This window comes from Prosopis cineraria, unplaced genomic scaffold (genome assembly GCF_029017545.1).
Source record: "Prosopis cineraria cultivar Desert tree isolate PC_DT_omini unplaced genomic scaffold, ASM2901754v1 PC1, whole genome shotgun sequence".
NCBI lineage: Eukaryota > Viridiplantae > Streptophyta > Magnoliopsida > Fabales > Fabaceae > Prosopis > Prosopis cineraria.
The window spans coordinates 59453017-59477866 of record NW_026555332.1 but is presented as its reverse complement, the minus strand read 5'-3'; the positions used below and the strand labels follow the sequence as shown (position 1 = coordinate 59477866).

General features: G+C 32.9%; 3 protein-coding genes across 4 annotated transcripts; all 3 read left to right on the top strand.

Moving 5' to 3' along the window:
* Positions 1–6295: 6295 nt before the first annotated feature.
* LOC129318377 (GDT1-like protein 4) lies at positions 6296–12520 on the top strand. The gene is made up of 9 exons (XM_054963103.1): positions 6296–6634; positions 6751–6816; positions 7368–7508; positions 7943–8041; positions 8331–8403; positions 10019–10104; positions 11295–11378; positions 11455–11514; positions 12080–12520. Exons 1-9 carry the CDS (start codon positions 6551–6553, stop codon positions 12266–12268), a joined length of 882 nt encoding a protein of 293 aa, XP_054819078.1. The 5' UTR covers positions 6296–6550; the 3' UTR covers positions 12269–12520.
* A 6255-nt stretch (positions 12521–18775) lies between these two features.
* LOC129285584 (tyrosine-protein phosphatase DSP5) lies at positions 18776–24418 on the top strand. 2 transcript variants are annotated; one of them, XR_008587245.1, is made up of 6 exons: positions 18776–19038; positions 19331–19424; positions 19876–19933; positions 20054–20097; positions 20243–20589; positions 23679–24418. XR_008587245.1 is itself a non-coding variant. In XM_054921329.1 (5 exons), exons 1-5 carry the CDS (start codon positions 18890–18892, stop codon positions 20498–20500), a joined length of 603 nt encoding a protein of 200 aa, XP_054777304.1. In that variant the 5' UTR covers positions 18777–18889; the 3' UTR covers positions 20501–20870. The 2 variants fall into 2 exon arrangements, 1 of the variants encoding a protein (XP_054777304.1); XM_054921329.1 differs by lacking the exon at positions 23679–24418 and having other exon boundaries at positions 18777–19038; positions 20243–20870.
* LOC129285594 (protein METHYLENE BLUE SENSITIVITY 1-like) lies at positions 22446–23459 on the top strand. The gene has a single exon (XM_054921346.1). The coding sequence runs from the start codon at positions 22712–22714 to the stop codon at positions 23024–23026; it is 315 nt and encodes a 104-aa protein (XP_054777321.1). The 5' UTR covers positions 22446–22711; the 3' UTR covers positions 23027–23459.
* Positions 24419–24850: the final 432 nt, after the last annotated feature.

The window sequence follows — 24850 nt, the reverse complement described above, 5'->3', positions numbered from 1 at the left end:
CCTCTCTTTCTCCTTTCTTCTTCCTCTCTCTCTCTCACATGTTTCCTTTCTTTCCTTGTTTTCTTTTCTGCGTTTCTGGTCTGGTTTTCCTCTTATAAAAGCTGATCTAAAAGTTTAGGGAAAATTACAAGAAATGGCCCAACATTTTTATTATTGCACAAAAGCCCGGGTCAACTTTGGTAATTTTTCCCATAGTTAAAAATCAAATAAAACTAAACTTTTGCTTAGTAAAATTCAAACTCTGGACCTCTATCAAATTATTCTAAATTTTAATTTAATTATATATATTTTATTTTATTTTATCTTTATAAATCCGAGTCTTAAAATTTCGGGATGTTACATTATGTTTGGTACATAGCATTAGGAGGGTGGGATTGGGATTGGTATTAGGCAATCCCACCTTTTCATATTTGATATGGGGTAATGGAAAATTTAATCTCAATCCCTTCAAAGTGGGATTACTCAATACCACCCACCCTCCTAGTATTAGAAAATTAGTCTTGGGATTGATTATTTTTTGGCCAAAATGCCCTCCACCCCATCCCTTTCTCGTCTCTCCCTCTACCCTCTAACCTCTACCTTACCTCACAGCCATAATGAAGGCGCCGATGGCAGCCACACACAAGCACAATGCCGACGGCAGCCACACATAAGCACAACACCGACGGCGACACACACAAGCACAACGCTAACGGCAACCACACACAGACATAATGGCGATTGAACAACGTCTCTCAGTTCCTATCTCACTTTGTCGATCTCCGTCACTTCATCGATCTACATCACCAATGAATAAGTGGCCTTCATCCATCAAAAATCAGAAACCCATTTGCGCCGCTGGTTACTAGTAAGTAGATCTTTATCACTCCGTTGATCTACATGAAAACTAGAAAAGTGAAGATTGAAGAAGAAGAAGAAGAAGATTGAGCATGGCAGAGAGAGCAGAGGGAATGGCCTTGTGCGCTGCCGTGCTCTTTGGAGGAGATGCAGAGAAACTGTAGATGTGTCGTCGTGCTCTCTGGGGGGCATGCTCTCTGTGGAAGAAGGGGAATAATTGCAAACATGCCGTCGTGCTCTTTGGGGAGGAGGGTAATGCGTTAGCTAGGTTACAACTTTTTCTTTTTATTATTTTAAGGGTATTATAGTCTGTTTATGATTTATATTTAACTGTAAAATAAAATATAGGTAAGTATTCTTTATAAGTATTACTCTATACCAAATATAATTTTAAAATCTCATTCCCAATCTCAGTCCCAATCCCAATCCCAATCCCAGTTCCAGTCCCAATCCTTTTAAATTGAAGCTGTGTACCAAACAGGGCCATAATATGGGAGACAACGAGCAACACTAAGGGAGACAGTTGAAAATGATGGGAGATGCTAGGTGGGGATTCAACACGATCTTGGCACCCCAACCTCCATTGCCAAACACTTAAGAGTAAACACTTTAACCCAAATCAATTGCATTCAACGAAGCCCTTTACCTAGATCGGCGGTCTAACAGATCTAAACCCATAACCCATTTCTTTGCTAGATTCATTGAAGAATTGGAGAAGCTTTAGTATTTAAACAAATCAAGGTGGATTGAAAAGCTTTTGCCAGGTTCATGCTTCAATATTTGTTAAGTTTTTGCTAGATTCTTGCACCTTTTGCTTCGCCTTTCATAGATCATGGCTTTGTGCCACACCATTCATGCTTCGATGTTAAGTTTCTACCATCATCCTTTGTATCTTATGATCGTATCTTGGACCATCTTCCTCTCCTCCTTCAATTTATTTTCTGGTTTTTTATGCTCTTTCCAATCAGATCGAGCCATGATTTTTGTAATATTCATCACAATTACTCCCTAGTTTTGACATTACTTTTTTGTATTCCATATGGTGGATTTTGGTTATAGTCATTGGATTTTTCAATTGATTTTTCTTAATTCTTAATAATCTAAAGTTTATTCTCAATTTTTGATCAAAGTGGATTGTAGTTTCTACAACTTGATTTGCTATTTAGCTTCAATGGTTTTTGTTGAGTTTTTGCAGCAAATTTCTTAAATCTTTTTTATTGTTGATTTCAATTTGATTTAGTTGTTCAAGTTAATGTTGTTGGCTTAGTTCAATGGTTTTTCTGTTCTTCACTTGCATTCTTGATTCGTGTTTTTATTTGCTTCCTCTCCACTTAGTTTTGACAATAGGAAGGAATAAAGGAGGAAGAGAGTGACAATTTGTGACACGCATGTCAACGGTAAAATATTCGATTGCATATGTGGCATCAATGTGTAGGGTGCATTTGACCATATGTGATATGCCATGCAAGCATTAACAAGTCAATTAACCATGAATATGGTCAAACTTGACAACGATGCAAAATTGTACCATTTTTGAAAAGAGTTGGGATGACATTCCGCTTTTTAAAATGCAAGTATATCAATTGTACTTTTTTTGAAAACATCTCAAGTAGTTTTGTACTTTAATCCTGCATCTATCAGTTTATGTCGTCTCACATTTTTTTAATTGAACATGTATCTTGTCGCTTTAATAATCGACACTTGCATTGATGTGAAATTTTAAATTTTAATTATTTTATTAAGATTTTAAAAATGTCTGGAGCCATTTTGTCATGATAAAATAGGACTTTTAGCAAGATCACAAAATGGCCCTATGTTTTTTTAAATCTTAATAAAATAATTAAAATGCTCAAAAATTTATGTCAATGCGAAATGCTATTTTGTTATAGTGATATGGCTTATTACTTAATTAAAAGGTGAAATGACATAAACAGTTAATTTTAACTAGTTGATGATCAATGTATAAAATTTAAAGGTATAATTTTTAAATATTTAAAAATCAAGGTAGTGATATGTAACTCACTTAAAGTTGAGATTTTTTTTTAATATTTTAGTTTTCTACACAATTAACCTTCACTGTTATTCACTCTCAAAGTTCCAACATTCGGAAGTCATGGCGACATTACCATACTCTTCCTGTGATGATAGAAAAAGGCTAACTTCTTCTCAACTTATCAAAATGGTTGGCTCTTGGAATTTCAAAGGTTTAGGAATTCTAAATCACTCCACGTTTCAATCTCTTGGAATGCATTGTTTGTCTATGGCTGAATTTGCTGAGATGAAATTTCAATTGAATGACTTCAACTTTAGTCACAGAGTTTAAGAGAAGCTTTAAAGAAACTCAAAATTTTGGGTATATTTGGTTTCTGTTTTCATTTTTTGGTTTTAAAAATGTTTTGATACACAGTTTTCAAAATTGTCTTAAAAAAATGAAATGAAAATTTGGTTGGTTATATCAATTAAAAAATAGCTTAAGAATTAAAAAATAAACTGATAATGATGGTTATAAATATTTAATAATTGTGATTAATAATAAAAATTGATTAAATAAACTTTAATTTTTAATAATTAAATGTAATGTATTTTTAAAAATTATAAAAATAAAATAACAAAATTTAAAGTTATTTCAATTTTTTTACTTCTAAAAACAAAAAATTGAAAACAGTTTTAAAAGCAACTAAATAAAAAACACTAATTCAAACAAATTTTAAAACTTCTCTGTTTTTAAAAATAAAAAATAATTTTTAAAAACAGAGAACAAATAAACCCTTAATTTCTTAATTTCTTAATTTTTCTTGTGGACTGACCGCATTATTATTATTTTAGTAAATCAGTAATAATATTTTTCTTTTATTGAAAAAAAATTGGAAAGAAACACATCTAACAATCATTCCAGTAAATTATTCACAAATAATAATTAATAAAAAATGAATTCATATTAAAATAAAAACATAATTTATCTTTTTCAAAATAAGAGTTATTATTTATTTTTATTTGTGTATAATTTGCTTGAGTAACTTTTAGACGTGAGTTTAAAAAAAATCAAAAATATACTTTGACATTTAAAGAAGGGGAAAATGATAATTAGAGGCTCCATAAAAATATTAATCGCCATTACGAATATTGAATTATTAAAATCTTATTAACAAAATATAATATTTACTTGTAACAAAGTATTTTTTGTTGATTTACTTGAAATTCATAATTAATTTTGGTAAATTCCCAACAAACATTATAAAATTTTTAAGTATATTTTATTAATTATTCAAGCAATTTATTTATATATTTACGGCAAAAATTACAAATGCCTGACTTGTGATTTATAACCAACTTTTGTAAATTTTCATATAACATTATAAATAATTTTAAATGTATTTTATAAATTTTTTAAAAAATTTATTTATATGCTGATAATAAAATTATAAGTAATTGATTTATAATTTATAATTAATTATTTTAAATCTTTAACTAATATTATAAGTAATTTCAAATGTATTTGATTGATTTTTTAAGTGATTTAATTATATATTAACAATAAAAAATTAAAATTCATAATTAACTTTTATAAATTTTCAACAAACATTATAGATCTCAACTGACTATTTATATTTTTTAATTGTATAAAAGAATTATAATTTATTATTAAAATTTCAATAATTTAAATATGAAATTGTAATTAATGTTGCTATAACAATTCTTAATTGTTATTTTTTCTTGCCCTCCCTTTGGATGGAAAGAAAAATTAAGAAGAGAAAAATATAAAGATAAAAGAAAATTAATAAAAAAATATTATCACTCTTTATATTTAGATAAATAGAAAAAAAGAGAGGAAAGAAAATGAGCAAATAATACAATGACAATAATGCCCTTTATATCAAAATATATATTTGTAATGTAATTACATATATAAAAATATATTGAAAGTAAATATTATATAAAAAATTAACATAATTATAATAATTTAAAATCAAATTAGTTGATAGAAATTTCTTTCATGTTATTATATTTTAAAAATATAATAATTTAGTAAAATATGTTATTTTTATTTATGAAATTAAAAATGGATAATTTTTTAAAACTAAATATAATAAAAAATGAGGAAATTTCAATTCAACCCTTGGTTTGTTGGTGAGAACATTTTACTTTTACATAAAGTCATGAGTTTCACATCAAGCATATATAATTATATAAACATAATATCACAAAAATATGAAAGATACATATTTATAAAAGTTTGCAGTTGCAGAGAAGATGAGACATGCACAGCATTGAGACAGAGAAATGTAAGGTCATTAATTTTTAGATCAAGGGCTTTTATAATCGTAAAAATTGTGTGAATAAGCATTACAATATTTTATGATAATTACTTTCACTTATCATGGTGTAGCAAGTATAATGTGAATTAAAGCACTAAGGACTTCAAGTGAAAAATGAAGGACAGAAGATGGTGAAGTAAAGACTCGTGTGCAAAAGAATAAAAGGATAGATGTAAAATAAATATTTTTTTTCAAAATCTCTTCATTTGTGAAAAGAAAACTTGGAGAAAAAAATATAAGTTCCCAAATCTCATTTTCTCCTTTACTTCTCCTTTTGTTCACCTGTTCTTTCTCATTCAAATTGAAAAAAAAAATGTTTTTTATTTTATTTTCATATTTTTTTTTCTTTCATGTTTTCTCCTATTTCAAATAAAGTATAAAGTATGGAAGAAATTATGGGTTATAGCTTCACATTCAAATACCAGCAACAAATGACACATGGTTCTTGATTGCACTTGATGAGTGCATTCCATGCTCATCACTTCAAGGGCTCATCTGAGCCCTTAATTTTATCTTTAGTTGATATCTACCATTTGTTTTAAATTTATTATTTAATTTGTTCAATGTTATATTACTAAAATAAAAAATTATAAAAAATTAAAATTTTAAAATTAAATATATACAATCCAGAATATATTTAAATAGTAATTTATAAATATTAAAAAAATTTAATATCAACTTAGATTATCCAAGTTATATTTATACTGTCCAAAATATATTTGGACAGTCAAATTATAAAATTATAAAATATTTTAATATTAAATTAGATAGTCTAAATTAAATATGCACTGGCTATATTAATTATAAATAAATTTATTAAAAAATTTATAATTTTTATTTTGATAAATATAAAATAAAAGTAAATTTTTTTAAATATAAATAATTCAGATCTCATCAATGAAAATGAGTAACATGATGCCCGTCTCCTAGAATCCATATTCAATATTAAGATTTTCATATTTTTAAAAATTGTTATTTTAATAACATAATATTAAAATGGATGGCAGAGATTACATGGTGATAAACTCAAGGGCTCAGATGAGCCCTTGAGATGATCAGCATTCATGATGAGCACGGACTGCGGACGCGTCGTGCTCGTATGACGTTGGTTCTGCAGAAAAGAAAACAATATAAACGCAAAACCGGGTCACCGGGGCGTTTGGGGATCTTCGCTGGGTGCAGGATCTCTCAGTTCAGATCAGATCTACTCAATTTTAGAGTGGCGTTCAACATCGGCAAAGGAAATGAACAGATCAAGTTAATACACGTGAGGTTCATACCTTGATTGACCTGGATTCCCTTCAAACTCGTCTTCACTCTCCGCAGAGTGATTTTCTGTATATCCTCGAGTATTTATCCCGCAAGAAGAATAGGGGTTTACAGGAGTACATATAACCATGGGTCTGCTTTTTAACCATCGCAGAAGCATTACCGCTCTTTATTTCGTCTTGTTCCTGAGCCTGTCGCTGGCCTTAGCTCAGGTCTCTCTCGCTGTCCTCGTTTTTGTGTATTGCGGTTAATTTTATCTCTTCATTCTCTCTCCATATGCTCATATATACCTGTAAGCATCTTGATGGTGATTTGTGCCACTTTTTAGGATTCTCTGCTAGACACTGAGATGGAAGACTCCGGTGGGTCTCTGGATTTGGGCCGCCGTAGCCAAGTGAGCGTCATCTCTCTTTTTATCATGTATTTAATGATTCAGTTGTTGGGAAAAATTAAATGAAACGCAAGATAAGACGATAGAGTAAATAATTTTAATGCAACGAATTTGCTGGGTGGGTGTCATGAGTCCGGATCTCAGAAAGTGGAGTTTATAATATGAACGAGCCCTTCCTTCCATCCTTTTTTTTTTTTTTTTACTTTTACTCGTAAAATTGATGCTTCCACTGAGAGGACCATGTGATGTAGAGAGGTCCCTACCCATGAAGGGTTCACTGGTAAGAGGCCGTTCGTGGTGTGAAGCAGTGAGGAATGTTGACCCTCGAATTGGAGTGCATTGTTGTGAATATCGAGAGTCTTACGAGTGAAATGGGAATTATAACTGTAAGGGGCTTTAACATCAAATAGGCCAGTCTTTTGGGATGTGTTGGACTTCTGCTCACAACGGTTGGTTACGAGAAAAGCTTCATCATAGAAGTTAAGATTTATTTTTTTAATAAAATCTTTTTGTCTATTTTATGTGCCATGATAAATGTCAGTTTCCGTGGACAGATTACCTTGAAGAATCTAGGCAACTATGCAGCCAAAAACAACAATGATGCGACTTTTGACGGCATTGCTTTTGGCTTGGACTCTGGGCTTGGAGTCTTTGATGCTTTTTTTGCCAGTCTATCAATGATCATCGTTAGTGAGGTCAGTTTTTTTGGCCAAAGTCAGTCAGGTCAGTTTAAGCACTCCAACTGTGAGTTATTAGTCACCAAATGCATCTCTGGTTGGTTATCAATGATGAAGCAAATTTTTAAAATGTGAATTTGTAAGCAAGTAGAATTGGTCAAGAGTGAAGCCGTAGGATATGGAAGAAGGGGGGAAATAGCAACACACTTGAGGAGCACGGTGCAATTGGGATTTGTATGCTGCATTCATATTGGTCTGTTGGAGTAATCAAATCACGAAGAGTGTTTTTGTTGCTCCTACATGTTGACTTTTCTCTCAAAGTGAAGACCTAGTAGCCAGTAGGAGCAATCATGTTACCATGGATGCTTTTGTTACTCCTACATGTTAACTCTTCTCTCTTTGCTTAATGTCTTCTACTGATCATGCTTTTTGAATGACAATGATGATGCTAGATTGGAGACGAGACATTTATAATAGCAGCTCTTATGGCAATGCGTCACCCTAAGTCAACTGTCTTATCTGGTGCACTCTCTGCCCTTATTATTATGACAGTAAGTGCCCTTGTCCTTTGTTTCTTTTTCAGCTCCAATACATATCTTTTTGTGGTTATGATCATGTGACACTAATGGAAAACTGTGCAAGAAGGGGGAACACATCCCTAAAAATTGGCTTGTAACTTGTAAGAGAGGAAAAAAGCTATGCCTCTTAAGGACCGCTTGAACTACTTGTAATGTTTTTTGCTTGTTATTGTAAGGAAATGGTTTCAATAACCATAGAGCACTTCTGAGGGGCTCTAACTCTTATTATTGATGTTACCAAGTTGTTATATGTGTCAATTAGGTACTTTCTACTGGACTAGGTAGGATTGTGCCAAATTTGATTTCAAGGAAGCATACAAATAGTGCAGCTACAGGTAAATCCTCTGGATTAGTACTTAGCCCACAGCTGTATTCCTGTCTTTTCCCGTGAGGATTTTCTATATATATATATATATATATTGTGAATCAGGAACAAGCAGCAAGAAAAATGATTTGAATGTTGCTTCACATGAATTACAATGGTTGCATCTGCACTGTCATTGAAGCTTTGTGAATAGCACTTGTTTGTTTGTTGGACGTGACGTAGTGATCTTGACAGGTTTAATTTTAGTTTATTTGTATTTTAAATTTGACTCATAGTTGTCATGTTAATTGTTATAAGATCTATGATGCCCCATTTGGTATCTTGGAATTGGAAGTTAGCGAAATAGAGGTGGAAGTGTTTGTTTTGCTTGTTTGGTGTCTAGAACTTAATTACCACTTCCATCAAAATGCCCTGAAGCTGATTCCATCTCATGGGGCTTGGAGTTACTTGGCTTCCATGGAACTGAGATTTTGTGACACTTATACCCTTGCGTGTTGAAATTCTTGACCAAATTGTTCTCCAACATCTTGAGCAACAGTGAGCTAAGGCAACGTTCACGTAGTAGCTGCAGCAAGTGGAAATCAGATCAATGATGGTTGGTGGAGTTTTGAAGGTGGCAAAACCCACTGCAAGAATTTTTAGATTTACAATAAACCACATACAAATCCAACCCAATCAACAAATAAACCCAAAAACAACATGATTTTATCAACTCATAAATTTGTTTGTTGGTGTCCGTTGAATTTTAGGGACAGTCGTGGAAATTGTTGGACGTCATTGCAAGATGTGTCCTCAGTCTCTATGATGTAGTTGACAACAATGGCAATGCATCCAAAGATTGATGAAGTGCAACACGGGCAGATGGGGATGGGGGTCTTTTGAAGGGGGAAGGGTTTGCTAGGGTTGGGGGTTTTTTTGAAGGAGTTTGCAAGTGGGATTCTCCCTCTCCCTCTCATAAATTTTGGCAAGGCACTTTGGTCTTTTAATATAATAAGTACACATCCCATTCCTTTTCTTATTCCACTTTCTTCAATATCTCTTCGAACAAACAAATGTGGTATAAGATTTTAATTTTCATCTTTGTGCAAAAGACATCTGATTTTTTCCTTTTTGGCAACTTTATTCTGTGAGACTACAATTATGTACCCATTTGCCTTTGTCAGGTTTCCAGTCTAAGTGTTCAGGATGTTTCATGATTGTGTTGGTGATCAAGATTTGTTCTTGACTTAACCTAATTTGCTTCCTGTTTGGATTCTCTTCACATGGACATTTTATTTGTTCTCTGTTCATCTAAATTTAATGAGAATCTTTATTAACCATATTTAGCCAAAATGAACAATATAAATGACCCAACTGCCCCGCATTAGAGTTTTTGACTGGGTTGTATGTCTTATTCTTTTTTCTTTATTATTATTGTTGTTGTCGTGGTTGTCTTCATCATTATTATCAGGTAGCTAGTTCTAACTTGGTGACTTTTGTTTCTATTGTTTATGTGTATTGGACTATTGGTTTACATATTTCATTCATAATTTGTGGTTACAGATGGGTGTTCCGTACATTTTATAGGTTCTAGAGAGATCATGTAAGGCTTACCTTTATAATTTTTTTTTTATTATTATATGCAGTTCTTTATGCATTCTTTGGGTTGCGATTACTTTATATTGCTTGGAGATCAGATTCAAAATCTTCACAGAAGAAAGAAATGGATGAAGTAGGTATTTATGTAATATTTACAGTATAATAGTTGAATTATTGATATAATTCTGTGCATTTCTAGTCACATGGGGACATGGATGTCTAGTTTCAAATATCAGTATTGGGTTTGAATTTGTTGACCGGAAAGGTTTGAAGCATGGCCATAGCCATTCACTATATTCATTTGTCATCCTAATTTTAAACATTCTACTCTTCCAAGAACAAGAATCTTGCTTAACCAATGAGGTGTTATGTTATGTAATTATAATAAATAAGAAAATAATTAATATTTAATTAGGGTTTAAATAGATTTATATATGATTTATGATTTAAATAGGACTTAGATAGGATTTTATATTTAATTATTTTACTAGTAGGACTTGGATAGATTAGGATATGTAGTCATGTGATAATGATGCCTATAAATAAGAGGCAACAGAGTACCTAATTTTAGACTATGATTTCCTATGAGAATTACATATTCGGATTTTCTCTCTATGTTCCCTCGCTTTGTCTCTATGTTCCCTCGCTTTCTCTCTCTTTCCTATCTAAATTCTGGAACAGTGGTATTAGAACCGTCCTTCCTCGGACTAAAGAAATAGTGTTATATAGTTATAATTGATAAGAAAATAATTAACATTTAATTAGTGTTTAAATATATTTAGATTATTTAAATAGATTTATATGTGATTTATGATTTAAATAGGATTTAGATGGGATTTGAGATTTAGATATATTACTGTGGGGTACTTTTAACTGTTTCACACATCTTAAGTAAACTTAGTTTTTTTTTCTTGATATCATAAAAAAGTGAGATGTACTTTCCTTTTTACCCTTAACTTTAAACGATAATACAGCTACATTAAATACCTTCACATTAATTAACAAAGGGTAAAATTGGAAAAAGTGGTTTGATTTCTTATGGGAATTACATTTTCGGATTTTCTTTTTTATTTCTCTGGTTCGTTTCTATTTTCCCTCTTTCTCTCTCTTTCCAATCTAAATTCCATAACATGTTATGAAGCTGCTGCTTACTATTATAGTTCTCCTTTCCCTGCTTGGTCTCCACCCGGGCATTCTTAGCTATTTATTAATTGATGCTTTATAAAGCATCTCTTATGCACTGTATAGTATTGTTTCCCTGCTTCCTTCTCTTTTCTTCGGTCAAATTTGGTAATGGCTCTGAATGTTATTCTTGTCAATCAGGTGGAGGAGAAACTTGAAGCTGGACAGGGGAAAACAACCTTCCGACGCTTTTTTTCAAGATTTTGTACACCAATATTTTTGGAGGTCTGTACCTTTTTTCCATAATTTGTTCTGCTGTATGGTTATAATCACATCTAAGATTGTACTCTTCTCTTTGCAGTCTTTTATTCTAACATTCCTTGCCGAGTGGGGTGATCGTAGCCAGATTGCTACAATTGCTGTAAGAAACTTGATTTGTTGGGTTCAGTTTTTTGTTTATTTTTGGCATTGTTGTTCATGTTTGATGTTTTATATTGTAACCTTTGGTGTTTCATGTTGGCAACTTAGGACGTCTCATTTTCTTAGGAAATGGATAATCTTAAATGTGGAGGGACAAAAACATTATATGACCCTTACTCTTTGGGGGCTGCATCCTCTGCTGTGAGAGTCCCCACAGCAGATGGGTCTTGACCTCCCTTATAGGATTATAGGGTTCACCTCCTTTTTAATGAATTTACTTATTTTTGTAGTTAAAGCATCCGTGCTGTTCAAGCGAAATATTCTTTTTGTCCTGTCCATTGTGGGTCCATCACTCAATTTTTAAGACCAGAAGATCCCCTTTTCGAATGGCTTTGCACATACTTATCAAATGATATAATAAACAAATCAACGCTCAGAGTTCATAAATTTTTGGGATCGTGTAACAATCTTGATTGCTATTATTATCTTCACCATCATATCTTCAGTTTATGCGTTTGCCAGAAAAATTCATTTTCCTCATGACCTCTAATTTATTTGCTCTGCAGCTGGCAACGCACAAAAATGCACTGGGAGTGGCAGTTGGGGCCACTTTTGGACACACCATCTGTACGTCGCTGGCAGTGGTGGGAGGAAGCATGCTGGCATCTAAGATCTCGCAGCGCACTGTTGCCACGATTGGCGGCCTGCTCTTCCTTTGCTTTTCTATATCGTCCTTCTTTTATCCTCCTCTATGACTGCTATTGAGAAACTACAAGTTCAATCTTTTTTGTTTTCAATTGTCATTTCAATAAGAAAATGATTTAAGAAAAAAATGGTTGTTTTTGGATCTCGACAACACGTGTCCCCCTTCCCTTTCTTCTTGTTATAATAGAAATTCCATATCTGCACCGCAGGTAAGCTGGATCTATAGCTTTTGCGTGTATTCTTTTTGTAAAAATATTTTTCCTTTCAAATTCGAGTGCCCGTCCTTCGAAAGTTTTTATTAATTTCTTTTTTTTTTAGCTTCTTTTTCATCTGGAAGGTTAGTCTTTATAAATGCATTTTTATTTATCACCACTACATTAAAATAATTTAATTAACGTTCAAAATATAATCAAGGGGCATATTCGTTTAACACAAGTGCGGATGATGATGATGATGTCCGAAGTTACTATTACTGCATGACAATGGTCCTGTAGTTGGGGAAGCAAGCATGACGCGTTTCGACAATCTTTATTGGATCGGAAAGGAGTAAATAAAGAAAATCATAACCCGAATACCTTTATAAGTCTGTATAATTAAAAAATATATATTATATAATAGTAGTCACGTGCCCTTATATCATGAGTGTCATTGTATTTTTAAGAGTGAACTAATATGACCTCCCTAGGGCCTCCCTCCTCCTCGCTCGCCCGCCCGCTCGCTCGCTCGCTCTCTCTCTCTCTCTCTAATCTCCTGAGGTCTCATTTAATCGGCGACAATCATAAGATTAATTTTTCAAGAAATTTGATGGCTATTTAAGAAGTTGTCTTTATTCGATTTTGTAATGATTTTATAGAACTAAGACTGCTACTATCCATGTGATACTTATTTAGAGCCTTACTCTTATTTTTAAAATATACACTTTAGTTTAATTTTTAACACCATTAGAAATATTCTTTTAAAAATTATAAAATATTAATTTTTTAAATATGTTGAAAATCTACAATTACTAATTTTCCCTTATAATTAAAGTGTATACTCTCTCTCCAAATTTAATAAATTTTAAATAATTGATTGTGTCAATATATAAATAAATAATTTAAAAATATAATCTGAAATTAATAAATTTTAAAGAAAAATAAACATAAATTATATTAACTATTTTATCTCTTATTATTTAAATACCTATTTCATTAAGTTTCTTTGCATATGTGTGTTTGTAATATTATTTTAGCAATTTATATATTTATTTTTAAAAAAATAATAAATAAATATTTTCACATAACTAGAAATAAAATATAAATAAAAAGGTAAAAAAATATATGCATTAATTTTTTTATGTTTTAAATGATTTTTTAAAAAACATTTATGTTCAAATAGTGGTTTTTTTTTGGTACAAAAAGAGTGATATTTTGATTCAACAAATGTGACTTAACAGTAAGTAATTGGGTGGATCAAAATAAAATCTTTAAATCAGAAGAAAGGTTTGTATTTTGTGATTATTGATTTTATGGGAGGTTTGCATAGGTTTTTAAAATAGAAGAGAGATATATGTAATTGAGATAAAATATATGGGAAGTCAATGTATTTTCTCTACTTTTAATAATTTATCGTTTTGCAAGTTTAGAGTTTCATCCTCTGTCAATAATATTTTGATTATTTTCTGATAATTATCCAAACAAGCTAAAATACTGATCAGCACGTTGTATGGGCGTATTCTAAGCAATAGATTTGTGCATTGTACAGGTATTTTTTTAGATTCTGACCAGTGTAATTCCACACTATCGCAAGAATGATTTACCTGATAAATTGCAATTATCAATAAAATATTTTAAAAGAAAATACAAACAAATGAAAAAAAAAACCCAATACAAGGCATATAATTAAATATTATCATTATTTAAAAGCCAGTAGCTTGCTTTAAGAAAATATATAATAGATTAATGATGAGGAAACATAACTTTATATTCATGTACTTTGCTTGCGCTTTTTTATTAGTTCCTTTTTTTTATGTTTTTAGTCCCTGCATTTTTATTTTTTATTATTTTAGATATTTTTTATTGTTTTAAATCTATTCATGAACAAAGCATAGGAACCTTGAAGGGATCTGAAATAATAAAAAATAAAAATACATGAACCAAAAATACTGTATTTTACAAGGATCAATAGCAAAACACAAGCAAAATATAAAGACGTAAATTTATATTTTTTTATTAATGATTGATTGTTATTGAATAGAATAATATTGACATTTATAATTATTAAGTTATAATTAAGATGGAAATTTTGGAGATGAACTTAACTTCTGCACATTTCTTTGGGTTCCCTTTTTTTTTTAATATAATTGGGCTTGTTTGTTTAAAATTAAAAATAAGTAATTTTTAGATAGTTTAAAGATTTTATAAAAATATATTATTTTGTAAAGATCTTATAAAAAGCATACATTAGTTTATATTTTGTTACCATAATAAAAAATAATTATTAATGGTTTATTCTTAAATTTTATAATATTTTATTTGATATTTGTTTTATAAAAATAATTTATTAATTAATTATTTTAAAATTTTATGATAAATTTTTGTATTTGTCATTTTTAAAATATCATTTTTCATCTACCACATTAGATTATTTTTAAAATTTATTAATAGTAACTTAATAAAATAATCAAAAATATATTTTTTGAGGAATTTGATTATTTTCTAAAGTTTAAGCAAAAATCATAAAAATTAAAATTTAATAAAATATATTTTTTTTCAAAAAATAAGTGATTTCTTATTAAATAAGATGAAACAAATGGGCCCTATATGTCATCTTGAAAAAAAAATCACTTTTAGATTTCATTAAAAAAACTAAATACAAAAAAAAATCCTATGAAATCATATAATTACTTTGAAATTTTAAGTTCTTTATGCAAGATGTCAATTACTACTAGATAATTGTAAATCATTGATGCTTAGTTGTTAAAGGGAAAACTTCATTAATGACTATCAAGGAATAATTAACTGATAACTGAGTATAGTAAATTGATAACTTAAATAAAAGACACGGGATTTGACAGTAAATTTGTAATTTCATACAACTTTTTATATTTAAATTTCCTTTTTTTTTTTATAAGCACGAGGAGCAGGCTGTGCCATAACAAAAATTATCTTGCCCAAATACAAGGTATTAAGGGTATCCCAACCACTTATTTAATTGATGATAGCCCCATGCCAAACTTAATTGATATATTTAAATTTTTAGTGTAAGATATGTAAGATCCTGGTTTCCTAATTGAGGCTTTAAAATCATTAGAGTTTGATTTGGGAATTATATTGGAGATAATTATAGAGCCAAATAGGTGGTCACAAAGCTATATTATTTTTGGAGGATTCAAGGTTCTGGTCTTGTCTCCTAGCAGACATGTCTGTGAAGGTCTACATCCGTTCACAAATACAGATAGAAAGGGAGGAATGGAGTCCTTGGTCGTGCATGATCTGGTTGATGCAAGAAGGATGGACATCCGTTCATGAACGAAAGATGAATAGGCAAAATTGCCCTTCGATGTTCACCCACAGGCGGACAAGATTATAATGTGCTCGGCTGATCACGAACGTCATCACTGACCTAGTTTATAAATGGAGCTTTAGATATATGTTTTGAGAGAGGAGAGAGGGAGGGAGCCACAGAGAGAGAGAGAGAGAGAGAGAGAGAGAGAGTTAGGGTTCATCAATTTTGAACTTTGGAGCATGAATTTAAGCTTCCCAACCCTCTAATTTATGTTGGTAATTGCCGCTCTCTAGTTGAGAAACTTATACGAGTAACTTTAGTTGTTTAAGCTTAGCAATAGGTAACCACATTTAATTTACCTCACCTACTTAACTTGTTTTAGTGTTGCATTTTTAACCTGCAGTTTATATATAATATGATTTTTTGAGAAGATATCCAATTAAGTGGGATGCTTTATTGATTTCTTCATATGAATATATACTAGTTTTTGGAAGTAAATTTTGAAGAATTATAAAGTCATTGTCATGAGTTGAATATGTTGATTTGTGTATGAGTTGCATTTGTGGATGCTGGAGGTTGTTGTTGGGATATGGACGTGTGTTAATATTTGTTACATTTGACATGTGACACTTCCCGAGTTCAATTAGAGGAATAAAGAGGTTATAAGGCTTATGTTTGTAGATATACTTGTTCACATGATTTATATTTCAAATTAATTATTATATGGTCATGGCTCTTTAGCTCTTCTCACTCAATTGCTCCCAAAAGATGCTCTCATGCATTTTAAATTATGTTGTAGTTAATAGGACTCTCCAATCTCATTGCGTAGTTTCTAACATTTTTTATAGGCAAAGGCCTCAAAGCTAAGGGAAAGCAGACAAAGATTCAATGCATCAATTATAGGTCTCAAGTCCACTTTAATTATCATGTTTTTATTTTGTAGTGGCTGGTTTAAGATTATGCTGCATAACATATTTTATATTTTAGATTACTATTTATTAAGGTTTTAAATTTAAATTTTTAACTTAAAATCACCCATCCAAATGTAACCATAGTGTATTCATTCGTGTGATTTTTTTTTAAAAAAGTTAAAGGGCAAATTTGCCTATGAGCTTTTTTGCCATATGCAACTTGTATCATTAACTTTTAATTGGCTCAATGTTATTTCAAAAGTTTAAAAATTGATGTAATGTTGCTTCATAGTAATATTTGACTAATTTTAATTGTAATTTTTAGTGTTAAAGGACAAATTTGTCGTGAAAATTTGTTAGAAGGAGTAACTGGTACGTTAGATTTTTGATAGCTGCAATGTTTTTGGATTATTAACTTTTAAATCAAAAGAATAATCAAACACAACCTGTCATAATCCAAAATTAGAAATAAATTTTAGGTTAAATTACATTAAATGCCATTAAGTCAAAATTTAAACTAGTTTATATTGTTTATGGGCAAGTCTAAACATGTTTATGCCCAAGCCTATGCTACTTGAGAAATGCTCATGGACAAAATAAGGGTAAGCTATAATTTCATAAGAAAGTATGTGAAATACCCGAGGTGTAATTATTTTTGCATTAAAGCAACCTTAAGTAAGATCATTTTGTTAAAATTTAAAAATATAAACTATTTTTAACAATGATAATAAATTGTTAAATTTTTCATTTGATTTAAATATTAATAACTCCAAGACGTTGCACTACTAGAAAATTTAGGATGCTAATTGTTTTTTTTTAAAAAATTTTAGGACAAAATTATTCTCTAACTCCAGTCAGAATTTTCAACTAACAATAGTATAAATTGCACCATTTTTAAAAATTTTAAAATAATATTATGTCAATTAAAAGTTAAAAATAATCCTTTTAAAAATTATTGACAACCTGTATAAATTAATTAAAAGTAATTTATAATTTTGAAAAGAGGAAAATAATAGTACAAAGAAAAAGGGGATGGTGTCTTGTACATGATCCCTCTAAAGCATGCAAATTTTGCGTCGGGAGATGCGGTTGCGGTGAGAGGATATGAAAGCAACGAGCATTATCTTCAATCTGGACCTCATTGACTGGCCCAACCCCTCGGAATCATCCTCCTTTTCTTTGACCACAAGTGGCTGAACGAGAGAGCAGCCACGAGGAAGCTTCCTGCGAGCGAGAACCACTTCAACTTCTTCTCTTCAACGTTCGAGGAGGCTGTTGTTGAATCATCAAACTCGGACTCTGACCCTTTTGCAACCCGCCTTTTTTTCTATCCCTTTTATTGAACCACTACCCCCAGATTTTCACTCATGCATACTCCCTCCAAATTATTTTATAATATAACGTATTTCTTTTTTAAAAAATATTGCCTCTTTTAAAATATAAAATATTTAATAATTTTCATAACTATATTCTTACCCTTTTCTTTTAATATAAGACCATGGTAAAAACTGTATAAATTAATCAAAATTAAATTATGTCAAAAGTCATGAGACTTACAGTTAGCGGGTAAATTATCAAATAAACTAATATCAACATTCTCTCTTGGTACTTGAGACAGTTAGTGAGTCAATAAATCAACACATTTATTAATTTTTTCATAAACATGATTAAAAATAATTTTTTAATTTTGCATGGTGAGATTTTTGATGTTACTGATAATAGTTAAGAGAGTGTGGCTGTTATTCTTTTTAACAACTATACTCCTCCTTCATTTATTATTATTTTTTAAAAAATCATGCATTGAAATTTTAAATATTATCATCAAAGCTCTTGTATAAAATATTTTAATAAAGATATAAATAAAAAGACATGAATATTTATAAGAATTTAAAATTTTAACTAATATTATTCATAAATTATAAATTAATTAATTATCACTTATATTGTAACGATGCAGGAGGACGCTTCACTGGACCAAATGATTCATTCATTCATTCATTCATTCCCCCCCCCCCCCCCCCCAATGTGGCGTGCCGCCATCCCCTTTTCCCATTTCCAACTGCCGCTGTTTTGGACCATCCGATTAGGGTGCGTTTTTAATGAAATCATTTCAATATTAAATTTATTCACAATTCCCCAAAAAAAATAAAAAATCAGTGAGAAGTTCCGAAATAAAACGCGGGACGGTGAATCGGATCACAATACCGTTGATCCGTTATTTGTACACAACAAAGAATCCGAGAGTGAGATTGGAGGCCAGTGCACCCAAAGCCAATGGGATTGATCGCGGAGGACGGGGGTGACCGCCACATTGTGCTTCCGCCGCCCAATTTCTCGATGGTCGAGGACAACATTTTTCGATCAGCCTTCCCTCGACCTCCCAATTTTCCCTTCCTCCAAACCCTAAACCTTCGATCTATCATGTGAGTTCTCCTTCCTCTTCTTGTCTTTTCCCATATTTATCGCCGACCGGTTTCACATTACCTTTTCTTTTCACCATTTCCAACAAAGAAACGTAAATGCGTCCGCTTTCTCTTTTGCGCTAGTCGGGCAGGCTGAATCAGAATTATTCGCATTTGTTCCTTTCAATTCATCCAATCGCCCGTGCTATTTTGAAAATTTAACAAGAAACTGATAGTTTTCTTAGCAACCGGACCATTTTAGCTATTTTGAAATATAGGTTAAACTCTTATAAAGTTCACCTCTCCGGTGCAGATACTTGTGTCCCGAACCATATCCACAAGAAAATTTGGAATTTCTTCGGTCACAGGACATTCGACTCTTTCAGTTTGGAATTGAGGGGAAGACGGTAATTTCCTTTTGTCTGGCGCTATTCTCTCTCACATATATTGGCTTCATTGGGACATGTCATGTACCCAGCTAATTGGCTCACAGTTACCGTCACCTCATAATGGGCGTTTGTTTAAGGTCCATGTAATCTTTTGTTGAGCCGCAAAGCTATCGTCCTCGGAATACATGGCTCCTTTTACTTTTTGAGAGGGGTTTTAATAGACACCACCCGGCTTGCAAAAAAATTTTCTCCTCACAAACTAGTGCTGGAGAAGAAGCTTGTAAAAATTTGGGTATGGAAAACAAAGTGCCTGTGTTTGAAACTAGATTTATGGTTTTGCCAGTAAGCAAGGAAAACTGATGATGCTCAAGGCATATGATGGGATATAGATAACGGGCTTTGTTTAGCTGTTCTTGTAGGCTTGTTTTGATCCCATAGCTAATGCGCAGTGAATTGTGACTGTGTGCAGGAGGTTTCAGGACCTATTCTGAAGGATTCTATCATGGACGCTCTGAAAGTCTTAATTGGTACTGAATTCTAACCGTCTCGATCCTTTTTTAGATGCAAATTTGTTTGTATACCCTTGCAACTGCTGCTGTTTTTCTTGTCGGTTAGATACCAAACTACTTTACTGGTTGCAATTTCAGATGTGAGAAATCACCCCCTTTTAATACATTGCAAACAAGGAAAGGTATAGTTTCATTTGTTCATTTACTTTATTTGTATGCTTTGTTTTTTCAACCTTGGAAGGGTTTTCTTGACCTTTTTCACTATCATCTGCTCATCTGCTAATCAAGATTGCGCGCGTACTCGAACTGTTGTTTTATTTTATACAGCATCGAACGGGTTGCCTGGTAGGTTGCTTAAGAAAATTGCAGAAGTGGTGTCTGTCTTCAGTGTTCGAGGAGTACAACAGATTTGCTGGTGCCAAATCGAGGATAGCGGATTTAAGATTTATAGAATCGTTTGACATATTATGCCTGAGGCAGTGCCTTTACAGCATCATATACCAGTACCAAGGATATAATTCAACCAAGAGGCGGTTGTTGTATAAAGAAGAGAATTTACAGAAGCCCCAGATGACAACCGTTTAGACGCTGCAGGATTCGATACCTGATTCGGTAGAATTCATCCTTTTTCAACACATGCAGTATGCAGTTGCTTGGAAGTCACATTAAAACAGGTCTGGCCTTGCATTTCTCTTTTGCTTCTCCCAGTGGATCCAATTTTACAGCATTTGTTTTCCATTTTCCAAGACCTTCCTTTGTTTATTTTTTAAAATACGGTATAGTAAAAGTGTAAAACACATCTGGCCTTGGTATTTTTTTTTTTTTTTAAATCTCCTCGCGTTGCTTGGCGCAAGTGCAACCAATCTTAGGCACTTGTCTAGTGATATGTTATACTTTCTCAAAGTCCAGATGATAGGAAAGAAATGCATTCGTCCGTGACACGGTATTCTTTTTAGATTTTTAGAATCTGAAAGTTGTGTGCGTGCACTATTTCACTCAACAAAATCTAGAAAGGAAATTCCTTTAAAATACCGGGAGGGGGAAAGAGAAGAAAAACATGAAGGCGTGAGGGGTGCACATTATTTCTGATTAATAGTTTCGTCTGAAATTATTTTTCTTACAAAGTCAGCTGACTAGGTTGTGCACGCATCGCGTTTCCTGATATGAGAGAAGTGGCTGCCTGCGTGGGGGTGGGATGGGTTTGAAAAGGGGGGGGGGGAGTGGGGTGTCGCAAATGATTCTCGTTGCAATGTTCTCTGGCTAGTTAAAATAGCCCACAGCGATGCATGTTAGACTACAAATTAAGTGGTTGGTTTTCGACTTTCAAGGCGGGGGTGATTTGGGTTGGAAGGATTGAGTGGTTTCACTTAGTGGGTCTATTCCATGTGGGCGGTGGATTTGAATTGCTCGGATTGCAAGTGTTGATAGGCGGCCCATCATCTAGCACCGACAAGAACTGATTAATGAAACAAATTAATTGGTTAAAGATACCCTGTGACTGTGAGCATGACGTGCCTCCCATGCATGTCATGTCATTTGCAAATAGCATCATGTATAAAATTGAAACTAAGTCCACCCCGATAAAAGCAAAACTCAAAAATACTTGTTATGGTACCCATAAAACTCCAAACCTCAGGCTGTTACAAAAATGAGGAACAAGAAGTCATGAACGTCATGAGGTAGCCAGAATTAATGCTAAATATATTTGCGAAATGCGATATGATGAGGCCCCAGTAGCGGCCAAGGGAGTAATTGAAGCACTGGATCGCCATCACCGGAAGATGGCAATCGAAGCGGCTGGACCTGGACCAGGACCAAGAACAAAATAACAGCGAGATGATGAATCCCAACTTACAGAAATAAACAAGGCTTCCCGCTGTTGGCAGGCTGACATGTACTATGGAAATCTGCATCATATCTTTATCAAAAAAAAAAAAAAAATCTGCATCACATTAGGACCATCTACAACAATAAGTCAATAACCACCCCTCTTTTCCACTTAGTGGGAGAAATACCGAGATTTATTTTGCAAAATTGCTTAGTTCTTTATGGGCATGTTTTGTAGCTAATTTAGCTGATAATGTGTCTTTAGTAAGGTACTCCCTTCCTCCAATCTCAATTATAAAACGCTTTCAGTAACTTCACCCAAATCAAGGAACAACAATTAATTAATATATCTTGAAATGAAAAAAATTTCAACTTTATCCCTTTTAAAAGTAATAAGAGAGAGATATATATTATACAATGAACTATAAAATAAAATTTATATTAAAAAAAATTAAAAAATTAAAATAAATAACACTTTATACGTCTTATATTAATGATTAAATAATTCTTATATTGAACCTAAGGGACTATGTATTTAGGTCACACTGTCTATTATCCATCTTCTAAAAATAAGATATATATTGATGATGTTGGTGACTAAATTATTTTAAAACACGTAATTATACAATAAAGAAGAAAAAAATTAAAATAGAGATGACGTGTGAGAAGATGATTGGTGGAAAGGAGACGCGACCAATGAGATGGCTGAATCTGAGCCGAGCTCACGAGCCCGTCAATTTACTCTATGCTTGACGGATAAGACTATAAATAAATCAAGTTGACCCCTAGATAAGCAGTTGCTCAAGATTCGTGCAGGAGCGATTGTCCGTCGATTGAAGAGTTAGTTTAGGGTTTCTAAAGCGTCCCCTTCTTCCCATTCAATCCGCAGTCCGATCACCTGCCTAATCTTTTGAAGCACCGGGCCAGTCGGGGCGGCATCCCCTTGATACCGCTATTTCCGCCAATATCATGACCGGGAAGGCCAAGCCCAAGAAGCATACTGCCAAGGAGATCGCCTCCAAGGTCGACGCCGCTACCACCAATCGGGGCGGAGGCAAAGCCGGTCTGGCTGACCGTAGTGGTACGGATAAGGGTGGCCACGCCAAGTATGAGTGCCCTCTCTGCAAGACCACAGCCCCTGATATCAAGTCTATGCAGATTCACCACGACGCTCGTCATCCTAAGGTCCCCTTTGAGGAGTCCAAGCTCGTGAATCTCCATGCCACCCATGGGCCCGATTCGTCCAAATCTCGGCCCGGCGTTCGTGGTAGCTTTAAAAAGTAAAAGCTGCTCAAGTTTATCCCTTGTCTGCTCGATAATTTCCCCCCTGTTGCTTCTCTCCCTTGTTATTCCACCTTTGCCTTTTAACGACTTCACTACTGCTACGGCTTCCGTGTTATAAAGCACTTTGCCACTTGGGTTTGCTTTTTCTTTTTCCTCTGCATTTAGTGTGATGCTATGTGAAGCGGTGGAGAAGGGATATTAACTTGTTCTTAATAGGGCCCTTCTTTAATGTCTGGGAAGTTTACTTTGTTGTTTTTGCACTATTTATGAGGATCATGACCATGATAACTACGATGATGTTCGGATGCTTAGTTACCTTCTTGTGCTAGTAAGTTGTCATGGTTTGTTGGTTAACTAGAGTGATTTGTCCGCAACCTGTGATGAGTTAGAACTTTGAACACTGCGACTCCCTATATATACATATATTCATCAAGGCGATGATAGAGTTGGTGTTGGTCATGATGTCGATAATGAATTATGAAACTATTGATAGGTCAAGGTTTGACAAATTTCTGTGATGCTCTTTATGGTGAGGACGATGTCATATTTTGCTTAGTTCATGTTGATGGTCGAGGTTGTCCAACTTTTGATTGGACCGTGTTGGTTTGGAAGGATTGCATTAATTTCGTTTTATGACATTTCATTTATCCAGTAAACTGCAGAACCGGGCTAGGCAGGTATCTGAACAGTCTGTGGAGATCCAAAATCTGAATGATGAGAGGGAGAGCACGATGGGAGGCCAAGCAGATTATATAGTTAACAGATCTTACATGAGAAGAGAGAGATCTATTTTAACGAATGTTTGCCTTCCTGAAATTGCTAGCATGATCCCGACTTTATGTGAACCCTCGTTCTTTTACCTCTTAATATGATCATACACATACTGGCTGGATATCTGTATTGAAGAGGCACACCTCTTTGTTTTACTTTCGGTTCGAAAGGAGTTTTGCAACTCGACTTGTTTTTTTTTTTTTTTTGACCCGGACACGACCTGTTTAAGAGCTATGTTACTTAAGTTATGTGCTAGACCTTTTCTTTTTTCGGTTTGGGGATCGAGTTTGCGCTTAAAGAAGGAATGCATGGCACACTAGCTATCTTCACCTTATTTCTTATTTAATCTTTTGACCTTTGGGGTATTTGCATTGGGAATTGTGGATTGGTAGCTGATTTTGATCTGTGTTTACAAATTGCAACTCGCAGAGTCGTATCGGTGTTTCCATAAATGCAGTTATTTAATTTGTTCAAGCTTTTTGCGAAGTCATTGTAACGTTAAGTGCCACGTCGTCCTAGGTTATCAATTATTTTGTTTTGGCCTCTTGTAGAACTATTATGCTACAAGATTGACGGATATATTAATATCTTTGGCAATCCCATTCTTATTATTTGTGTGGATGAGTTGTTGAGTTGAACACGCCTAGTAATTATAGGCTCTTGGGCATTCATCTTTTGAATGGTTCTGGTGATAGCTGAAGCGTGCAGCCTATATTACCTAGTTTTGGGTAAGAGTCCAGACTCTGATTTTTGGTAGAATTAGAAATCTTTTTATTCTTCACCTCTCCGCGAGATGCATTCAGTTAGTTGGAAGAGGGCCTGATGTGAACAAGGAAATGGGCAAGTGGATAGGTGATAAGCTCGATTATAATGATACAATACAATATGGTATTGAGAGGTCATCGTTTGAGGGTTCTCAAGACAGCTATTTACATAAAAATTCAACATAAAATAGATTTCAACAAGGAATAATTATGCTTTTAAAGTGTAATTAATAATTTTTAAGGAGCTATCTTCATATTTAGTTTCATATGTATTATCATGAAAGAGAAG